The following is a 20,995-nucleotide window of genomic DNA, read 5'->3' on the forward strand; positions in this document are numbered from 1 at the left end:
GTGTGTGTGTGTGTGTGTGTGTGTACCACATTTTCTTGATCCATTCATCTACTGAAGGGCATCTGGGTTGGTTCCATATCTTAGCTATGGTGAATAATGCTGCAATAAACTATGCTTATTAGCTATGGTGATAATGCTGCTGGTAGCTTTAGTATGGCCTTGTTTGCGTAAATGCCCAAAAGTGGGATTGCTGGGTCATGGGAGAGCTCTATGTGGACTCTTTTGAGGAACCTCCATACTGCTTTCCAAAGTGGTTGAACAAGTTTACACTCCACCAGTAGGGTTCTCTTTTGGCCACGTCCCCTCCAGCATCTGTTGTTCTTAGAGTTCTTGATTATAGCCATTCTAACTGGGGTGAGTTGGAATCACAATGTTGTTTTCATTTACATTTCTTTTATGGCTAGAGAGGTTGAGCATTTCTTCATGTGTCTATTGGCCATCCTTCTTTCCTCTTCAGAGAAGTTTCTCTTTAAGTCTTTAGCCCATTTATTAATCGGGCAGTTGTTTGAGGATTTGTTGTTGGCGGATTTAATTTTTTGAGTTTGAAGTATATTTTAGATACAAGGCCCTTGTCCACTGTATGGCTAGTGAAGATCTTCCTCCTCCCAATCCATGGGCTTTCTATTGATCTTGCTAGCTATGTCCTTTGCCATGCAGAAGCTCTACAGTTTCATGCAATCCCATTTGTCCAACCTTTCTTTGATTTGTTGTGTTTCTGGGTCTCTTAAGAAAATTTTGGCCTGTGCCAACAACTTGATATCTAATTGTAAAGTTTTGTTCATGGAAGCGTGTAAGAACACACTCATATCCAGGCATGGTAATAATACCACTTGTAATAACAGCTACTTGGGAGGCAGAGGTAGAGGATCAAGATTCAAGGCTGATCAGGGCAAAAGCATTGGGAGTATGGTTCAAGTAAGTAGAGCACTTGCCTAGCAAGGCCAACCTCAAGTACAAATTCTAGAATTATAAAAATTCTAGAAATATAAAGCCTCTCTTAATTACATGCATTTATTTATAAATTTTATACAAGACAGAGATACAAAAACACAGAAATAAAAGTACTAATTATTTTCTTGTCAAAAAAAAAAGGTTTCTCTAGACAACATAGCTTTTTTTCCCCCCTCAGTGATGGGGTTTGAACTCAGGGCCTGAGCGTTGTCCCTGAGCTTTTTCACTCAAGTCTAGCATTCTACCACTGTGAGCCACAGCAACACTTCAGGTTTTCTGTTGCTTAGTTGGAGATGAGAGTCTCATAAACTTTCCTGCACTGGGTGACCTCAAACCATATCCTCAGATCTCAGCTTCCTGAATAGCTAGGATTACAGGCGTGAGCCACCAGCATCCAGCAACAACATAGATTTCGTTAAGCACCTGGCTTCGGTGACCTTTATTTAATTTTGTCCACCTATCCAAACATTTTCCTAAACCTGGACATACTTTCCAACCTTAGGGATGAATACAAAATTGAACTTTATAAGCATGAATCATGACAATTTGCTTTGTTCCTAAAACTAGGAGCAACTAGCATGAGAATGGACCAAGGTCAAGAAGATATGCCCTGAAACATGCTTTCTGAATATCCACTTACTTGCTCTTGCTTATAAAGATAGTGGAACTGCACAACTTCAGCAGCTAATTATTGCTGTTTTGTAGCATAAGTGACAAAATTCAGGCTTCAAGCTGTCTTTTCCATCATACAAAACAAACCAACCCCATCTTTGGGGCTTCTAAGCTCTTTGACTTAATAACAAAATTTCTAACTTCTGCTACTTCTTTTTCTTTCTTCTTTCTTTTCCTTCCTCCTCTTTCCTTTCCTTTCACTTCCTTCTTTCCTTTTGTTCATTCCATTTCCTTCTCTTTCTGTCCCTGCCTCCCTCCCTCTGTTTTCTTTCCCTCCATCTGTTTGTTTGTTTAGGCTGGCCTCAACTTCACAATCCTTATTCTTCCATGCTGGGTTACATAGATAAATGGGACCTGATTCTCATCATATACCATGCCCAGTCAGTTTTGACTTTTCTATTCCTCTCAGCTTAATGATGGAGTAGTCAGAAGCTTGTCTTACAAGCCCAAGATATTTTTATTGAATGCTTTGGTAAAGACTCAGGTCTGATCTTCATCTGCTGAATCATGGTTGAGATAAAGCACCTGGCTTTATTAGTTGATTGTGTTTGCATATTTTCTTCTAGTTCTTTGCTAATTCCTATGATTACCTTGCCAAAAAAAAGTTTTTTTCAAATTAGGTTTTTGTTTTTAAATATCTCACTGGAACCTTTCCTGTAAAAGCTGGATTTCCTTGATATAGTATGCGGTAGATGCACTTACTAGAACATGGACATCTGGACAGAATCATGACTGCATCCACAGTTGAACTTCCTCTTTGGGAACCACACAGCTTCCCATCCATGGGGTGTGTGAGATGCCTGTGATCAGATGCCCTACCCAGCCCAGGCTTGCTGCTGTAACAGCTTAGGGGCTTGTGGTGCTTGCCAGGTATTAATCAAGACAAAAGCTCTACTTAGAGCAGATGTTCATTATCTAAGGATGGGTAGGGCACAATGGAGAGAATTACAGCCCTGTATGCTTTTGTAGAGTTTAGTTCCCTCCCCTCTGCCCTCCTGTCCTCTTTCTAGACTCAGAAAAAGCCTGAAGTGGCATTGATGCTCAACTGTTAAGAGTGCTAGCCTTGTGCAAAAGCAGCTCAGGGACAGTGTCCAGGCCCTGAGTTCAAGCCCCAGGATCTGCAGGAGAAAAAGATAGGGAGAGAGTGAGAAGAGAAGAGAGGAGAGAGAGAGAGAGCCCCAGTCTCATGGTTTTCCTGCCCTGGCTGGCTTCAAACTGTGGTCTGCAGATCTCAGCCTCCTGAATAGCTAGGATTACAACTGTGAGCTACTGATGCCTGGCTTCTACTGATTTATGAGAAAGTTCCGTTTTCCTGATTGAGTCATAGAGGAATATTATTTTAACCATGTATCTAGGGACATTTTCTCATTTGAGATTTTGCTTTTTAAGTTTCAAAGGTATCCTCTTATTATCATCATTATTATTATTATCATCATTGTCATCATCATCATCATTATTCCTGGGACTTGAATATTAGGATTGGCACTGTTCCTAAGCTTCTTTTGCTCAAGACTAGTGCTCTACCACCTTAGCTACAGTTCCACTTCCGGCTTCTTTTTGGTAGTTTATTGGAGATGAGTTCCACAAAATTTCCTGCTGGCTTCAGATCACGAGTCTCAGATCTCAGCCACCTCAATAACTAGGATTTCAGGTTTGAGCCACCGGTGCCCCACAGATATCCTTGCTTATATAGGTAACTTCATGTACTGTTTCTGATATATGAATTCTCAGAGAATGTCCCCTTCACTGGACTGAAAGATAAGCTGAACCTGAAGCTCAGCAGCCTGTGTCTGTAGGGGATATCCCCTTTACTGGCATCAAAGTGATGCAGATATGCCCATGGGGCTTATGGGTAGGCCTTTCAGCTCCTATGAGGTCATTTATTATGACCTCAGCAACTGGTGTTGTTGGAAACACACCAAAAAGTTCAGCTAGTGGTTTCAATCAAGTCAGCTGGAATGCACTCATTGCCAGGTGATCGGCTGTTAGGATGTGTGTACATTCTCTTTCTCAGATGTGGTGTTATGAAGGACATTTTTGGATGGGGTGTTTGAAGGTATTTAGAGCAGCCTACCCAAGAAGATGTCTAGGGACTGATGTGACGTGTTCTATGCTCTCCAGTGTGTAAATATTATAGGGTGAGATGCCAGGGTCTCATGTGTGGAGTGTACTTGAATATTTCCAAATTCTCTCGGTATTTGGAAATCATTTAATTAGAAAAGTACTTTTGCTTTGACTTCAGACATGAGTGAGTCAGAATCTGGAATAATTTCTAGTTTTAGATGGTCTCTTTCTCCTTTCTAATAAGTATTTATGGGCTCATCTATGCAGAAAGTATTTAGCTAAACTTTTACCTTAATTTGAAGGTCAAGATAGAGATGTTTTCTGAAAGCTTTTAGGAGTACTTGCTCTGTTTCATGGCATATCACATTTCTAAAGTGACTTGTGATCATTTTGATGGAAAATATGAATAAAAGAAATAGGAACAGATGTGGGCTTAAGATAGTTTATCTCCTGAGCTTCTTGCCTGTCAGTGTTTAGTACCTTTACCAGATCTGGTTTATTTATACTACAGAAGGAAGTAAAAGCTCCTGTTACCATGTATAGGTATGAGTGTGTACATATAAGATAGATAGATGATAGATAGATAGATAAAATATGCTTCCTGATTTTAATACAGGGTGATAGTTTATTTTTAAATAATGAGATAGTAATAAAAATTCCTTAGATAGCATAAAGTTCTTAGACTCAGTAGCTTGACTCTTTCTTTCCTGGATTTTAGAGCCTATAGTCTAAGGTGACTTAGCATGTAAAAGACAGTAGAAATTAAACAAGAGGATAGGTTTGTCCACTCTTTGATATTTCAGGAATTAGCGTTCTAGGTAGCATTTTATTGATCAGATAAATAATATGTGAAAATCCATTATCCATATTGGAACCTTAAATATGCATAACTATCCCTGTGGATATTTCCATCTCCCAGCTGTATATGACTGTTTAAATTAATTAAAGCTGAGTAAAAAAAAAAATTGAGTTCAGTTCTTCCAAGGTACCAGCCACATGTTAAGTGCTCAGTAGTTAACTTGTTGTTAATGGCTACCGTATCAGACAACTCTGAATGTTTCCACCATTCACAAAGCTCTGCAGGACAGCACTGAGCTTGTGGAATTCACTCTTCTCTTCACACTGTAAAGGGTTGCTTGATTTTGAACTATGTTTTGGCATCCTTTGCAGAGTGCTGAAATAAAGTAATAGGAAGACTAGCTTGTGTAGCTAAGCATCTCTATACTTCTGTTTTCTTTTATATTCCACTCTACGCTATATTCATCCAGTTCTGGGTTTTGGGGCTCCCTCACCATTTATTTTGGCATTCATATCTAGTCATGATAGAAATAGCATTCCTCATTAACCTTTTAAAAGTGTTCACTGGCCTTTTGTGTCTTTTTTTCACCCAGCATATTTTCAAGATTCATTCACATTGTATCATATATATGTACATTTCATGTTCCTTTCTAGGTCAAAGAATAGACTATGGATATATACTTGTGTATATCATAAGCATTGAAAGGAAATTAATTTCTATTTTTATTGTGAATAGCTATAAGCATTCATATACAAATTTTTCTACAGGCATGTGTTTCTAGTTGAGAATGTATCTGATAGTAAAATTGCTGACTCACATGGTAATTCTATCTTTAATATTTTTAAGAACCTGCCAAACTTTTCAAGGTGACTGTACATTTTCCATTGCTACCAGCAGTAAATAAAGGGTCTTAATTCTTCACCTTCTCAACAACACTTTTTATTGCTTGTTTTTTAGTATAGCTCTCCTAGTGGGTACAAGATATCTTGCTGAGATAAGAACTTATATTTTCCTAATTACTAATGATGTTGAGCATTTTTCATGTGTTTACTAACCATATGTATATCTTTACTAGAGAAGTGTCTCTTTGACTCCTTGTCTTTTAATTATTGACTTTTTTTGTGCCAGTCCTGCAACTCGAACTCAGGTCCTGGGCACTGTCCCTGAGCTTTTGCTCAAGGCTAGTACTCCACCACTTGAGCTATAACTCCATTTCTGTGTTTTCTTTTGATAGTTAATTGGAGGTAAGAGACTCAGACATTCCTGCCTAGTCTGGGTTTGAACCACATCCTTAGATCTCCACCTCCTGGGTAGCTAGGATTAGAGGTGTGAGCCACCTGTTGACTTTTTTTTTTTTTTGATCAGTCATGAGGCTTGAACTCTGAACCTGGGTGCTGTCCTGAGCGCTTCAGCTCAAGGCGAGTGCTCTACCACTTGAGCTACCGCGCCACTTCTGGTTTTCTGGTGGTTTATTGGAGATGCGAGTCTCATGGACTTTCTTGGCTAGGCTGGCTTTGAACTGTGATCCTCAGATCTCAACCTCCTGAGTAGCTAGGATTACAGACATGAGCTACCAGCACCCAGCTGGTCTATGATATTTTTGTGTATGTGGGGGGGGTGACTATTAAATTAGACTAGCCTCGAACTCCTGATACTGCTTCTGCTTCCCAAGTGCTAGAATTTTTTAGCATGATTAGATGTAGAGATCCAGCCTCACAACTGTTTGGCTCGGCACCATTTGTTATAAGGATTGTTTCTGGATTTTGTTTTATGTTCTCATTTTACTGTTGGCACTCTGCCCCCTCCCCAAATCAGTTGACTGTAAATGAAAGGATTACTTTTTAGACCCCAGATTATGTTCCACTGGCCTGTATGTTTATCCTGTGTTATAGTATACAGTTATCTTCACTGTTGTTTCGTAATAACTTTAAAGATGGGGAAAAAATCCTCCAACTTTTGTCTTTTTATGACTGTACTCGTTATTCTTGTGCCTTTGCATTTTCATATGACTTTTTTAAGGCTAGATTGTCTGTTTCTTTGTTTAAATAAGGCTGTCGGGAGTTTTAGAAGGATTGTGCCGAATATATAGGTAATATGAGGAATATTTCCACTTTTACAATATTAAATTTTCAGTTATAGATAGGAGGTACCTCGCCATTTGTTTTGATTACCTGTAATTCTCTTGGCTCCCCAAGGTATTCCATGGTTTTCAGTATATATGTCTTATACTACAGTTGTTAGGTTACTCCTAAATATTCTTGTTGTAATTGAAATGTATTTCTAATTGGAACTTATTAGCATTTTTCCTTCACTTATAGATTGTACACTATGTGTCTGTAGAAAAACATTTGGTTTTGTACATTGATCTTATATCCCATAGCTTTACCAGTCATTGCAATAGATGTTATAACAGTGTATACTGCACTGTGACTTAAAGGATTTTTTTTCCTTCATTTTCTAGGAATTGTGGCTCTAGGATACATCAATGAAGCTATAGATGAAGGGAATCCTTTTAAAACGCTAGAAACCTTGATGTTACCTACTGCTAAGATCAAAGATGTAGAACCAGGCCATGCGCAACACTACCAGGATGTTTTGTACCGAGCAAAATCACAGAAACTCACGGTAGGTTTTAGTGTGTTTGTTTCCCTTAAGAGTGTGGGCTGGGGGCTGGGATGTAGCTCAGTGGCAAAGCGCTTGCCTAGCAAGCGCAACGTCCTGGGTTCGATCCCCAGTACCAAAAGAGAAAAGACAAAAAAAATACAGTTAAAAAAAGAGTGTGGGGGAAGTGGTGCTGTGGCTCAAGTGGTAGAGCTCTTGAGCTGGAGAGCTGAGGAACAGCACCTAAGCCCAGAGTTCAAGCCCCCACAACTGACCCAAAAAAAAGAGTGTGGGCTGGGAAGGCAGTGGCAGGGGAAAGTTTCAATCATTTTTGTTAAATCTCACAAGCTCCTCAGTCCAACGAATCATAATGGAAGCCATCTAGCTATCTTTCTAGTGCCGACCCTTCAGGGCAAGCTGGCTGCAGAACTGATTTTTACTCAAAACTCAGTTGTAGGTAAGATCTTGTTTAGAGTCTCTTGGATATTCGCTGCGCATTTCTTGTGTGCATGGTGCGGTGTTCAACATCGGGTAGGAAGAAGGAAACATGGAGGCCACATGAATATCCTCTGTGGTTATTTTCATGGTGTTTAAGAACTTAGTGAGGAGGCAGTAGGCATTCTCATATAGAATGGTTGGAGAGCAGGGGAGAAGAGTGTGCAGCAAAGTTTTAGAGATAATTCAGACAAAGCTGGTGCCCATTGTGGTCTAGACTCTTAAGGGAAGTTTGGTGTGGAGGTAGAACAGGTACCTGAAGCAGGGAAGAAAGGATAGATGGGGTGGATAAGATCAACATGCAAGCAGGGCTCAGTGGGTACCAATGTGATTGAGTCTAGGCCTAGGAAGAGATTTAAATGGCTAGAGTCCTCTTGAAATGATTGTCATGATGTGGAACTATTTGTACTAGTAAGGAATCTACTGCTGCTGGGCACTGGTTGGTGTGATTGAGATTTGAACTCAGAGCTCCACGGGCTCTCAAGGCTGTCACTCTTACCATTTGAGCCACAGCTCCACTTCTGGCTCCACACAGCTAAACCTCCTCAGTGAAGGGGGCGGGGAGAGGGCGGAATTTGCTCCATGTGGTATCAGCTCATTCTCTGCATTTCCAGGTGCTCTACTTGGTAGACCTCTTCCTCAGCTAAGCCTTGGGGTGGTGTAGTCTCATGTAGAACATCCTGAGCCTGGGCAGCTCAGGTAAATGCAGGCCCGAGGTACAGCCAAGAAATAGGACAGTGAAGACTCAGCCCCAAGTCTCATGCCCTCATGTGCAGGGAAGGAACATGGGCCTTGTCCTCATTGTTCCCACTACCCACATAGAAAAGAGAAGACATTTGCTTTGGAATCAGACAGCATGCATCTCCTGACTACATGACCGTGGGCAAGGCACCTCATCTCTGTGTGTTCCCATCATGAAATTCTAAACGAGATTTTGTTACACAAAGACTGTTTCATACCTGAGTATTCATCTGCTTGGTGTGTAATTACTCTCTCTCTCCACAGAAAGGCTGCTTCTGAGTAGCCCACCCAGATAGCAAGCACTGAAATCCTGATTTTAACAGAATATAGTAAAGATGCCCTACTGGGGTTTTTTAGTTTTTTGTTTTGTTTTTTTTGGAATGACATAAACAGGCTGTTAAACTGCTGGCAGGGACAAAGTTAACAAGAACAAATGATCATTTAACCTCTGAATTCTGTATGTTTTAAAGCATTATGTTTATAACCTGGCTCTTCCCATCAGTGTCAGGAATGTACAAATGTCCTTTTCATTAAAACGTGAAATAAGCCATCTGTAGACATGGACAATGACAGCTATTATATATTGTCAATTGAAACCAGTAAAAAATGGTTATGATTTGCCCATGTTTTGTTCAGTCTTTTTGTTTAGCTGACTCCTCTGAAGTTCTTGGTGAGGAACCCTACTCTGAACTTCCTGACATAGTTTATTAGTAATAGTAATATTCTAGAACATACTAGCTCCTCCTTTACCTTTATTCCCCTCCCACACTCTTACCGCCTCCACCCCCCCCCCATGCTGTACCTACTTCAGGGTCTTTCTTTGGGTATTTCTGTGACTTCAGTTTCTGTAGTAGTAAACAGAAGCCATCCTGTAACATCCAATAAAGCAGTTCTTAGCATCTTCATTCCATCAGTGACTCCTTTTTCCACAGTATTTATAAAATCTCTCAGCATAACATCATAGCCAAATTCTGAGAAGTTCGGCTGGATTTTCTCAATTTTTAAAGATCCTTTTACACCTGCATTCTTAACTGTGGTCATTTCAAGAATTTAGTGCTCTCCTAATAACTTCTCTACCAATTTTTAAAAATTCATTCACCAAAGATTCCTGTGTTTGAGGCTGGAATGCCCCAAAGCAGAGCACAATGACCTCTTCAGCCATTCTTGTAGCACCAAGGACAAGTGTAGCTTTCCTTTTGTTCATTTGGACAGTTCTTGGCCCATCAGCCTTCAGACAGCTACTTTCATCCAGTTTTTCCTTTTCATCTTCACTGGTTGTAAAAATCTAACTGCTCAGTGATTAATTTGTTTTTCATTTGTGCGTTGTCACATTTTATCCTTCTAAAGCATGATATCACCTTAAATCATGAGGTTGAACATTTTCAAGATTTAGGCTGAATCCCTCTGCTCCAAACACCGCACCATCAGAAACCATACCCATATCTTCAAGCTGATTATTTCTTTTTTTGGGGGGGGTGTGCGGTCATGAGGTCTGAGCGCTGTCCCTCAGCTCTTTAGCTCAAGGCTAGCACTCTACCACTTGAGCCACAGCGCCACTTCTGGCTTTTATCTTTTTCTTTTTGCTTATGTGGTGCTGAGGAATCAAATCCAGGGCCTCATGCATGCAATGCAAGCGCTCTCTCCACTGAGCCACCTACCCAGCCCAAAGCTGGTTATTTCTATTGTTCCCAAAACCTAGAGTTTTGACTGCTACCTAAAGACCTAAACACCAACTTTAAATATATTCACAAATGAATATACCATCTGATGCTGGTGGCTCATACCTGCAGTCCTCTCTACTCAGGAGGCTAGGATTTGAGGATTGTGGTTTGAAGCCAGCCTATGCAAGAAAAGCCATGAGACTCTTATCTCCAGTAAAGTACTCAGTAAAAAGCTGGAAGTGGCACTGAGGCTCAAGTGTTAAAATGTAGCTTTGAGCAAAAGAAGCCCAGGGACATTGCCCAGGTCCAGAGTTCAAGCCCCAAGACTGGCTAAATAAATATGTGAGTGCACAAACACACACACACACACACACACACACACACACACACACACACACACACAGCTCATAACTGGGACTTTGGAACTGTCCCAATTTTATTAGCCATTGTTTTTCCATTTAGCCCCATTTTAACAGTCACAGATTCTGAAAACGATCTACACCTTGAAGCGTGGCCAAGGGCTTATAGTGAGCTCTGGCAATTTCAATAGCAAGTGTAACAGATTGGATGCTAGAAAAATTCTTTTCACTCAATAGAACATAGGTAACATGGAATTCACATTTTTGGCTATTTGATGCATTGCTAGAGTCTAGGGAAATATACCCTTGGGCTAACTTTATGGCTTCAGTAATGTCTAATTTATTGTTCAGTATTATCCCCTCCTGCATGAGAGCGACGAGGCCTGTCTTCCAACCTTTTCATTGCATCAGAAATGATGTTGCCAATTTCACTGTTGCTATTTGCAGAAATTGTAGGAACCTGAGCAGTTTCTTCAGGGATTGTGACAGGTTGAGGCTGCTGCTCAGGTTCAGCAATTACAGCATCAGCAGCTATTGTCACCTCTCCTGATTTCTCCTGGATTAGCACTTTTGCTAATCCTTCTAAAACAAAGCTCTTTGCAAGAGAGCGTACCAGCACAGAAGCAGTGGTGCCATCCCCAGCCTCTTCATCAGTTTTGGTGACATCTTGTTTACCTAGCTCCAGTATTTGTGTGTGTGTGTGTGTGTGTGTGTGTGTGTGTGTGTGTGTGTGCGTGCATGCATGCATGTGAATGTATACCCATGCATGTGTGCAAGTCTTGGGGCTTGAACTCAGGGCCTGGGTGCTTTCCCTGAGCTTTTTTGCTCAAGGCTAGTTCTACCACTTGAGCCAGAGCCGCACTTCCAACTTTTTCTGGATAGTTCATTGGAGATGAAACTCACAAACTTTCCTGCCTGGGCTGACTTCAGACTTCCATCCTCAGACCTCAGCCTCCTGAATAGCTAGAATTACAGGAGTAAGCCACCAGCGCTGGCCAACTCCAGTATTTTTATGTTTATCCTTTAAATCAGGGATGGGTAATAAATCCCAAAACATCATTCGGTATATAACAGGCCAGACATGTAATGCCTCTCGCTGGCTGCCCTACCCATGACCTGTCTGCCTGTATTGATAATTATGTATGACCCATAATGATGTTATAACTCCAGAACAGGATTCTTCACCCCTGCTTTGCATCTTTTGTTACTTTGTGACTTTGCTAACTCTGTTTGATAGCCATAGTTCTTCCACTAGGCCCCATTGTAACAGCTACAGCATCAGAAAAAGACCTATACCTGGAAACACTGATGTTCAGGCATCTGCACCAAGTGAGAGGTTGAGCCATTGCTCTGGATACTGGTCTCATCTGGCAAAGGACCGTAGGCAATCAAAGCATTTCTACAGGATGTCCACACAGCAAGGCAGGCCAATGTGTTATATTAATGTTGTTATATTAATGATAGTTTTGAATATGTACATCTTTGTGTGTGCCTGACGCCACATATTAGAATGTACCATCATGGACTCCTGTGGCTGCCGCCCAATTTGGGGTCAGTAACGTCTCTGGCACAAGTTTCTTACTACATCGCTGTTCTGCTCTCCTCACAGCTTATGGGGTTACTTGAGTGAGCCCAGTTCCACAAAGCCAAGGCCTTTCATGAGCTCAGTGTGGGTCTCCAGCAGAGCTTTTTAACCAAAGGAGCCCTCTGTGCACTCAGAGGGCTTCATGCTGTGACAGCTCTGGGCTGGCCAGCCGTCCTATGCGAAACAGCTATTGATGTGAATGGAGCATTAAATATGGAGTGTAGGCATCTGTGAGACCAGGAATCAACCCACTTTGTTGTTGGTGGTGGTGGTGGTTGTGGGACTTAAACTCTGGGTCTGGGTGCTATCCCTGAGCTCTTCAGCTCAAGGCAAGCGCTCTGCCACTTGAGCCACAGCACCACTTCTGGTTTTCTATGGTTTAGTGGAGATAAGAGTTTCACAAACTGCTGGGTGCCGGTAACTCACACCTGTAATCCTAGCTACTCAGGAGGCTGAGATCTGAGGATCAAGGTTCAAAGCCAGCCCAGGTAGGAAAGTCCGTGAAACTTTTATCTCTAATAAAAATCACCAGAAAACTGGAAGTTGTGCTGTAGCTCAAGTGGTAGAGTGCTAGCCTTGAGCTGAAGAGCTGAGGGACAGTGCCCAGGCCCAGAGTTCAAGCCCCACAACCGACCAAAAAAAAAAAAAACCCAGGAGTTTCACAACCTTTCCTGCCCAGTCTGGCTTTGAACCGTGATCCTCAGATCTCAGCCTCCTGAGTAGCTAGGATTACAGGTGTGAGCCACCAGCACCCGGAAATCAACCCACTTTTGACCAATAAAACTAAGGCTGGAGTTGTATTGGCCAATGTTAACAAATTTCAAATAATACAAGTCTAGAGAATACTTCATGTTTAGTTTAATTGCTATTTTTAAATGCAATTCACTTTCTCCATCATCATCATCATCATAATCATCATTATCATCATCGTGGTGAGGGTGGTCCTTGTGCATTCCAACCAAACACCACTGTACCACTGAGCTATATCTCCAGCTCTGAGCTATATCTCCAGCAAGGGGGGGGGCAGATGCACACGCATGCACTGGTCCTAGGTCCAGTCTCTCTGAACTTTTTTTTCAAGGATAGCACTCTATTGCTCCAGGCATAGCTCCGCTTCTAGATCTTTTGGTGTCATTTATTGGGGATAAAGAGTCTCCATGGACTTTGCTGCTGAGGCTGGTCTCAAACCAAAAGTCTCAGATCTCAACCTCTTGAGTAGTTAGGATTACAGGAGTAAGCCACCAGCAACCAACTGAGATGTTATTTTGTTTTAACTTCCCCACTAACCTTATAGATACATTCTTAGTAACTTTTTTGCATGTTTAACCAGCTGTCATCTTAAGTCATTCGAAAGATACTACCTTCTCAATTGAGTGGGCACCTGATTAGTCCCTTCATTTTAAAACTTCTCTCAGCCTTTTCTCAATGTGTTTATCCTTGGAGAAATCTGATTCTGTTTATTTGGCTGCGTCTTTGTGTTTTGTTTTTAAGCTTTGCTCTGTCACTCCTGGAAATTTCTAGTGTATTTACATGATGGTAGTTCTGCGCCTTTCCTTCCCAAAGTCACACCTTAGAAAATAACAGGAAAAACAATGGTGTTGCTAGTATTATCAATGCTAGACAAAGCTTATTCCACAGTACACAGCTACTAAAAGTCATAGTGAGGAACAGCTTCATAGAATTTATCAAAGACTGGGACCAAACCAGGCACCAGTAGCTCACACCTGTAATTCTAGCTACTCAGGAAGCTGAAATCTGAGAATCACAATTCAAAGCCAGCCCAGGCAGGACAGTCCATGGAGACTCTTGTCTCCAATTAAATACCAAAAACACTGGAAGTGGAGCTGTGGCTCAAGTGTCAAGGTGCTAGCCTTGAGCAAAACAGCTCGGCGATAGTGCATTGACCCTGGGTTCAGCACTAGGACCAGCACAAGAAAAAAAAGATTGAGACCAAATAAAAACTACACATTTAAAAGTATTAAGTATTTTTATTGTTTTGATGGCTGATAGAAAGAATATGGTTAAATGCTTGTATCTACAGTTTCTCTCTGCAATGTTTCATGTGTTAGGGTTTCCTCAACCCTATATATATTTACTAATAGCACCCCACCCTTAGCCACAAATTTTTTTCTCTTATTTGATCCTTCAGCTAAGAGAAATACAATTAACTGTAACTAAAAATTTATAAATGCCCTATTCCTCAGTAGAAAGAATAAGAAAGCTGGTTGGAGACATGTGTGTTATGTTTATGGGGGGAGGGATGGTAAATGTGTGTCCACGCATGTGTGTGCCAGTCCCTGGGGCTTGAATTCAGGGCCTGAGCACTCTCCCTGAGCTTTTTGTGCTCAAGGTGAGCGCTCTACCACTTCCAGCTTTTGGGGAATAGTTTATCAGAGATGAATTTCAAGGGCTTTCCTGGCTAGGCTGGCTTTGAACCTGGATTCTCAGATCTTATCCCCCTGAGTAAGCTAGAAATACAGGAGTGAGCCTGGGTGGGAATTTTTTTTGATTTTCAACTTCCAAATGACCTTATAGCTATAGTCTTAGCTGAACTTCCTTACCATTTTGCATGCTTAGCCAGAAATGCTGTCATACTATGTCACTCAGAAGATGTTTCCTTCTTTATATGAAGTGAATGGGCTTTCATGCTATTGGGGTTTTATCCTTTCATTCAGCCATGTAACATGCAAAGCATGGAGCGGAGCATTCAAAGAGCTTGAAAGCACATAGACCCAGTGTGGCCCCAAGAATTTCGTTGTACAGTCGACCCTCATTAGCCTTAGGGAACTGGATCCAGGATACCTGCCAATACTAAAATCCATGATGCTAATGTCCTTTGTATAAAATGGTATATAGTACTAATACATCTTCTCTCCACATCCTTCCATAGACTTTAAATCACTTCTGGATTTTTTTTCTTTCTTTCTTTCTTTTTTTCTTTTTGGTCAGTCATAGAGCTGGAACTCTGGGTCTGGGCACTGTCCCTGAGCTCTTCAGCTCAAGGCTAGCACTTTTACCACTTGAGCCACAGTGCCACTTTCAGTTTTCTGGTGGTTAATTGGAGATAAGAGTCTCATGGACTGTCCTGCCCAGGCTGGGTTTGAACCGCGATCTTCAGATCTCAGCCTCCTGTGTAGCTAGGATTATAGGCACTTCTGGATTTCTTAAAACAGCTGATACATTATAAATGCTGGGTAAATAGTTGTGGTGTTTTTACTCTATTGTTTAAAGAGCACTGTTGTTTGTGGAATAGTGGCAAGAAATAAATACATATTCAATACAGAAGTACTTTTGAAGTTGGCTGTTTCTGTACATGTGGAACTTGTAGAAAAAACTGAATACATCATACTTACTTGTTTATGGAATGAATATTTGTATGTAAATTTGTATGTAAAAAGTATAAGAAAGTGCTTTGGAAGTTCAGATGAGAAAAACGACACTTTCAGCATGATAATCAGGGAAGAACAATCCTTCAAGACTTCAGGAGATGAATAGGCAAAAATGTTTGAACCCACATTTGCAGGAGCAGAGATAAAAAGGCAGAGATAGAGGGGTTTGGCTGGGGCTTATTCACTGAGGCACACAGAAAGTCCCATCAGAAAGTTAGCCCTGCTAACTTTCCAGAAGCAGTGGAGAGTCTGTAGATGATTTTGGTATATTAAAACTTTTGTCTCACCAGATGCCAATGGCTCACTGTAATTCTAGCTACTTAGGAGATGAGATCTGAAGATCGAGGTTTAAAGCCAATCCAAAGCCACTCCAAAAAACAACAGCAAGTGGAGATGTGGTTCAAGTGGTAGAGTACCCAAGCCCTGAGTTCAAAACCACAATACTGGCACAACACACACACACACACACACAAAACTAGGGTCTAAGGAGGGTTGGCCTGGCATGATCTGTGAAATAGAAGAAAAGCTAGCAATAAGGGGAATGGTTAAAAGACAGAAGTACATGTACTCATGTCACTTCTGTAATTGCAAAGACTGAAATTGGAAAACAGAAGAATTGAGATGGATGCTAAATTCCAAGGGCGGCAATACTTCTCATAGGAGGAAAAGGGGAAACTTGAAAGAGCTTGGAGTGTCAGAAAGTTAATGGAAATGTGTCATTGTCAGAAAAGACTGGTTACTTTCCTCCTGCACTGACATTCTTAAAATACTGACAAGGTACTATTTAAAACACAATTGCTACACCCAGCATTGGTTGCTTATGCCTGTAATTCTAGCTATGCATGAGGCAAAGATCTAAGTATCACAGTTTAAAGCCAACCAGGTCAGGAAAGTCCCTGAGATTCTTGATTCCAGTTAACTGTGTGCCTCAAGTGATAGACCACCAGCCTTGAGCAAAAAAGCTAAGGCGAGCACATACATACACTCATACACAAAAACAATTGCTAATGCTCTTGTAATGTTTGATATTTGAAATACTGTGTCTTAAGAGCTCAAAACATAGAGCAAAAGAATAGAGGTGCTTGCGCTCAGCATACATTGTCCCAAGTATGTCTTTGTAGGTCGCTTTCCCGCTTCTCTATGATCCTCTCACCATGGTCAGCTTTCTTTGTTGTTGTTGTTTTGGTTTTTTGTTGTTGTTGTTTTGTCAGTCATGGGCCTTGAACTCTGGGCCTGGACACTGTCCCTTAGCTCTTCAGTTCAGTTGAGCCACAGCATCATTTCCAGTTTTCTACTGGTTTATTGGAGATAAGAGTCTCACAGACTTTCCTGCCCAGGCTGGCTTTGAACTGTGATCCTCAGATCTCAGTCTCCTGAGTATCTAGAATTTCAAGCGTGAGCCACCAGCACTCGGCTGATTTAACATTTTTAACATGAGAAAATAAAGGAATGGGTCTAAGCAACTATTCAGGCTACCCAGGCACAAAGCTATGAGATAAGAAAAGTATAAGCCATCCGTGTTGTGACTGTAGTAGTTAACATGATAAGCAATCAATATAATATTACTCGGCATAAAGCAAACCATGAAAATCACCATGATGAAAACAACCGCCTTTGAATACCTCAGCCATCTTTGATCATGTATGTTAAGTCTGTGGATGATGATGTTTGTGTAGCAGTATGTAACAACCATGAATGGAATTAAGCATCCAAAGACAGCTAAAGAGATGAAGTAGCACAACTGGAAGAGGGAGGAAGACTCGCATAGGCTGTAGCCATCATGGCAGGTGGTGATGTCCAGCTGCAGAAGGTAATATTCCTGTTTCAGGATGCAAAATGGCAGCATGTATAAGAAAACCATCACCCACACCACACCACATGTTAGCCAAGTGTATTTGCGCTTGGGCAGCCTTCGGTATGTGAAAGGATGAACAATGGCCAGGTAGCGGCTGATGCTCATGCAGGTAAGGAGCAGAATGGAGCAGTATAGGTTTCCATAGAAGAGCACAGTGGTAGCCCGGCACAAGACCTCTCCAAATATCCAGTTATTTCCATTGAGGTGATAAATGATCTTAAATGGCAGTGTGACACAGAAGAGAATATCTGCAATGGCCAGGTTGGTATGGAAGATGGTCAGACAGATGGGTTTGTTTCTGAAAAGGAGTTTCCACAGGGTCATACTGTTGGCTGGAATACCAACCACAAATACCAGGATGTAGATAGCAGGTATCAGCTTGGTCCTTAAGGAACTTTTCAGGTACCCCACGGTGACATTATTCATGTGAAGATGTGAAACATTTCCTTCAGGGCACCTCACATTTATAGTGGCTCCTGTCCAGCCTTTTATGGCAGAAAGTGAGAAGTCTTCAGAAGCATTTGGGGGGGTTCCATACAAGGTCCTAACAGTTAAGTTTGGTTTTCTTGACTTGTCTGCAATGTTTCCCATGCCTGTAAGTGAAAGGAAATTACAGCACTTTTTTATTTTGCCAAGCCTTATTTTATAGTTTGGGTAAAAACTAAGTGAAGTGTTTTACTTTGGGCAGTACTGGGATTTAAACTCAGGTGCTCACTGTTACTAGTTAAGTCCTCTGTGAGTTGACCTTAGCTTTAAATGATTTATGTTCCATAATTTATGTAATTGTAAGATTTAGAACCATTTTATTTTAAAAGATCATTATATATTTTATTATATCACATATTTATTTTCATTATCACACCTATATATATATATATATATACACACACATATGTACACATACCTGATATTGCCTATAATCAAGCAATCCATAGGCATGTTTGTAGTGTGTGCCATAAACCTCAGCACATACACACAACTCCTTGTGTGAAAGGAGTTAATAGTACTAGTGGAAGCAAAATTAGCTCAAAACATTATAGGCAAATGTTATATTGACTATAAGCTACGTAGTCATTTGGATTCGAGAAACGTCAAGAAAATGATGAACAAGGCTTATAAAGAGATGGAGTCTAATAGGTGAATTAGATTTTGCTGGTGATGAATGGGCATGGGGTCTGGGAATACCCAATAAATATTAGGAAATGTTCATTTTGTATGTATATGCAGTTGACACTTTATTGCAATAAAAGTTAAAAAATGTAGAATTTTAAATAAGTTTCATCACTTTTTGGGAAACCTTTGACTATTGTAGAAGACACAAAAATTTATTATAATATACTAATAAAAGACATCTAAGAGATGAATTTTGAAAAAATAAATTATACTCAAATTCTTGAAGGGCTCTGAAACTATCCTAAGAAATCACGGCCTATTCATGAGGTTGCATACACACCTCTGATGGTAGTACTGACCAATGTGGTAAAAAGAATAAAGCCACAAAGATTCCACCTGCTGGTTCTGGGAACCTGAGAATGTGTGACCTCATATGGCGAAAGGGAATTTTACATATAGGAGTAGTTAGAGTATCCTGGACTGACCAAGTGGGTCAAATATAATCCTAAGAGTCCTTGTAGGAGGGAGGCAAGAGGGTGAAAATCAGGCAGATTTGGAGAGGCCGTGCGACTGGCTTTGAAGATAGAAGGAGGGGCAGTGGACCAAGGAATGCAGGCAGTTTTTAAGAGTCTGAAAAAGGCAAGAAGTCAGATTCTTGTCCAAATCCTCTTGAATGAATACAGCCCTGCCAACACCTTGATTTTAATATTTCTGACCTCCAGAAATACCAGATAATAAATCTGTGCTCTTTTAAACACTCAATTATGAACATTTGTTACAGTGTCAGTAGGATACTAATAATATACCAATGACTTTGATTTCATATCACTGTTCTGCTCTCCTCACAGCTTATGGGGGTTTGTCCTTGAGTGAGCCCAATTCCACAAAGCCAAGGCCTTTCATGAGCTCAGTGTGGGTCTCCAGCAGAGCTTTTTAACCAAAGGAGCCCTCTGTGCACTCAGGGGGCTTTCACGCTGTGACAGCTCTGTGCTGGCCAGCCTTCCTATGTGAAACAGCAACTCTACTGATGTGAATGGAGCATTAAATATGGAGTGTAGGGATCTGTGAGATCAGGAATCAACCCACTTTTTTGTTGTTGTTGTTGGTTGTGGGACTTAAACTCTGGGCCTGGGTGCTATCGCTGAGTTTTTCAGGCCCTGGGTTCGATTCCTCAGCACCACATAAGCAAAACGAAAAAAGCTGGAAGTGGCACTGTGGCTCAAGTGGTAGAGTGCTAGCCTTGAACTGAAGAGCTGAGGGACAGCGCCCAGGCCCAGAGTTCAGGCCCCATGACCGGATCCCCCCCGCCAAAAAAAGGAGAAAGGAGTCTGATTTGGATGCTATTGTAATTATTCATACTTTAAGGATACTCTGAGTTACTGAACTAGGCAAAGGTTAGGAAATGGTGAAGGTGAGTCTAGGAAGACAAGCAGGGTAAAAAGGGACTTATAGGTACATTCACGTGTGTGTGTGTGTGTGTGTGTGTGTGTGTGTGTGTGTGTGTGTATCCTGAATGCTTTGAGCTTATGCCAGTATTGGGGCTTGAACTCAAGGCCTTACACTGCTCCTTAGCTTTTAAACACCAGTCTGGCACTCTATCACTTGAGCCATACCTCCACTTCCAGCTTTAGGTGGTTAATTAGAATTAAGGGTGTTATGAATTTTCCTGCCTTTGCTGACTTCAAAGGCTTAATCCTCAGATCTCAGCCACCTGCATAGCTAAGATTACTGGCATGAGCCAATGGGGCCTGGCATAAGATTCTTTCAATCTCTTGAAAAAGTCCTGTCTTTCCAAAGTTAGAGGAAATTCCTACAAATGCAAACACTTCTCACAAAGAATATTGCTTTCTGACTTAACTGTATATCTAAAATCTTGATTCTAGCACCAAAATTTAGATATTAATAGAGGACAGTACATCTTTAACAAGATAAAGTGAACAAAGTAGATGTTCATCTCCAGGATTCTGGCTGTAACCAAGAACACATTCTGCCCTTTGAGAATATTAAGAGAATTAGGTTCAGATGACTCTTACAACATAATCATTGTATCCCAAAAGAAAAGAACTTACCACTTTGACAAATAGTAGACAGCAGGAACAGTAGTCTAGAAGCTGCCACAATGAGGGCTTTCATTTTGATGTCCTGAAACCCACTTCTCCAAGGTATAAAGTCACAGGACACAGTTTCCCCTCAGCTTCATGTGGTAGCAGCAAGTAGAGACTTGTCGTCTTGGCTGAAGCAGGTTCTCTTGGCTGTGCTTTGTGGGCAGGAACCTGCCCTAGTTCCTCTGTAGGGAAATAAAGTGACGTTAGAAATTTCCATATGCATGATTCAGGCCAAGCCTCTGAGCACATTACGTTATCTCTGGAGAAAATCATCGAACTTCCCTACCGTTATCCTCACAAGCCAAAGGTGCTGAAGAGATGCTGTAGCTCTCCCTGATTTAGTGACTTGCATTTTAAATACCACCACTAGCCAGGAAGTAGTGGCTCCTACCTGTAATCTTAGCTACTCCAAAGGATTGCGATTCAAAGCCAGCCTGGACAGAGAAGTCCATGAAGCTCTTATCTCCAATTAACTATTACACAAAGCCAGAAGTGGAGGTGTGGGTCCAGTGGTAGTCAGCCTTGATCAAAAAAGTCAAGAAAGAATTCAAGGCCCTCAGTTTTAAGCCCCAGTACCAGGGCACATGTGTGCGCGCACACACACA

The 20,995-nt window shown here is 41.2% G+C and overlaps 2 protein-coding genes across 2 annotated transcripts in view; one reads left to right on the forward strand and one right to left on the reverse strand.

Annotated features, from left to right (window-relative positions):
• Nucleotides 1–20,995, forward strand: part of Iqgap2 (IQ motif containing GTPase activating protein 2) — a 256,487-nt gene that overhangs the window by 150,585 nt on the left and 84,907 nt on the right. Inside the window, exons 12-13 of the mRNA XM_013025233.1 lie at nucleotides 5,254–5,306; nucleotides 6,948–7,111. Of these exons, the coding sequence (XP_012880687.1) occupies nucleotides 5,254–5,306; nucleotides 6,948–7,111 (217 nt within the window). The remainder of the gene's footprint in view (nucleotides 1–5,253; nucleotides 5,307–6,947; nucleotides 7,112–20,995) is intronic.
• Nucleotides 10,461–20,418, reverse strand: F2rl2 (coagulation factor II (thrombin) receptor-like 2). Its single transcript, XM_013025224.1, has 4 exons — nucleotides 20,355–20,418; nucleotides 16,729–17,765; nucleotides 10,739–10,938; nucleotides 10,461–10,572 (listed from the first exon to the last, which is right to left on the reverse strand). Exons 1-4 carry the CDS (start codon nucleotides 20,416–20,418, stop codon nucleotides 10,461–10,463), a joined length of 1,413 nt encoding a protein of 470 aa, XP_012880678.1.

This window comes from Dipodomys ordii, unplaced genomic scaffold (genome assembly GCF_000151885.1).
Source record: "Dipodomys ordii isolate 6190 unplaced genomic scaffold, Dord_2.0 Scaffold83, whole genome shotgun sequence".
NCBI classification, from domain to species: Eukaryota; Metazoa; Chordata; class Mammalia; order Rodentia; family Heteromyidae; genus Dipodomys; species Dipodomys ordii.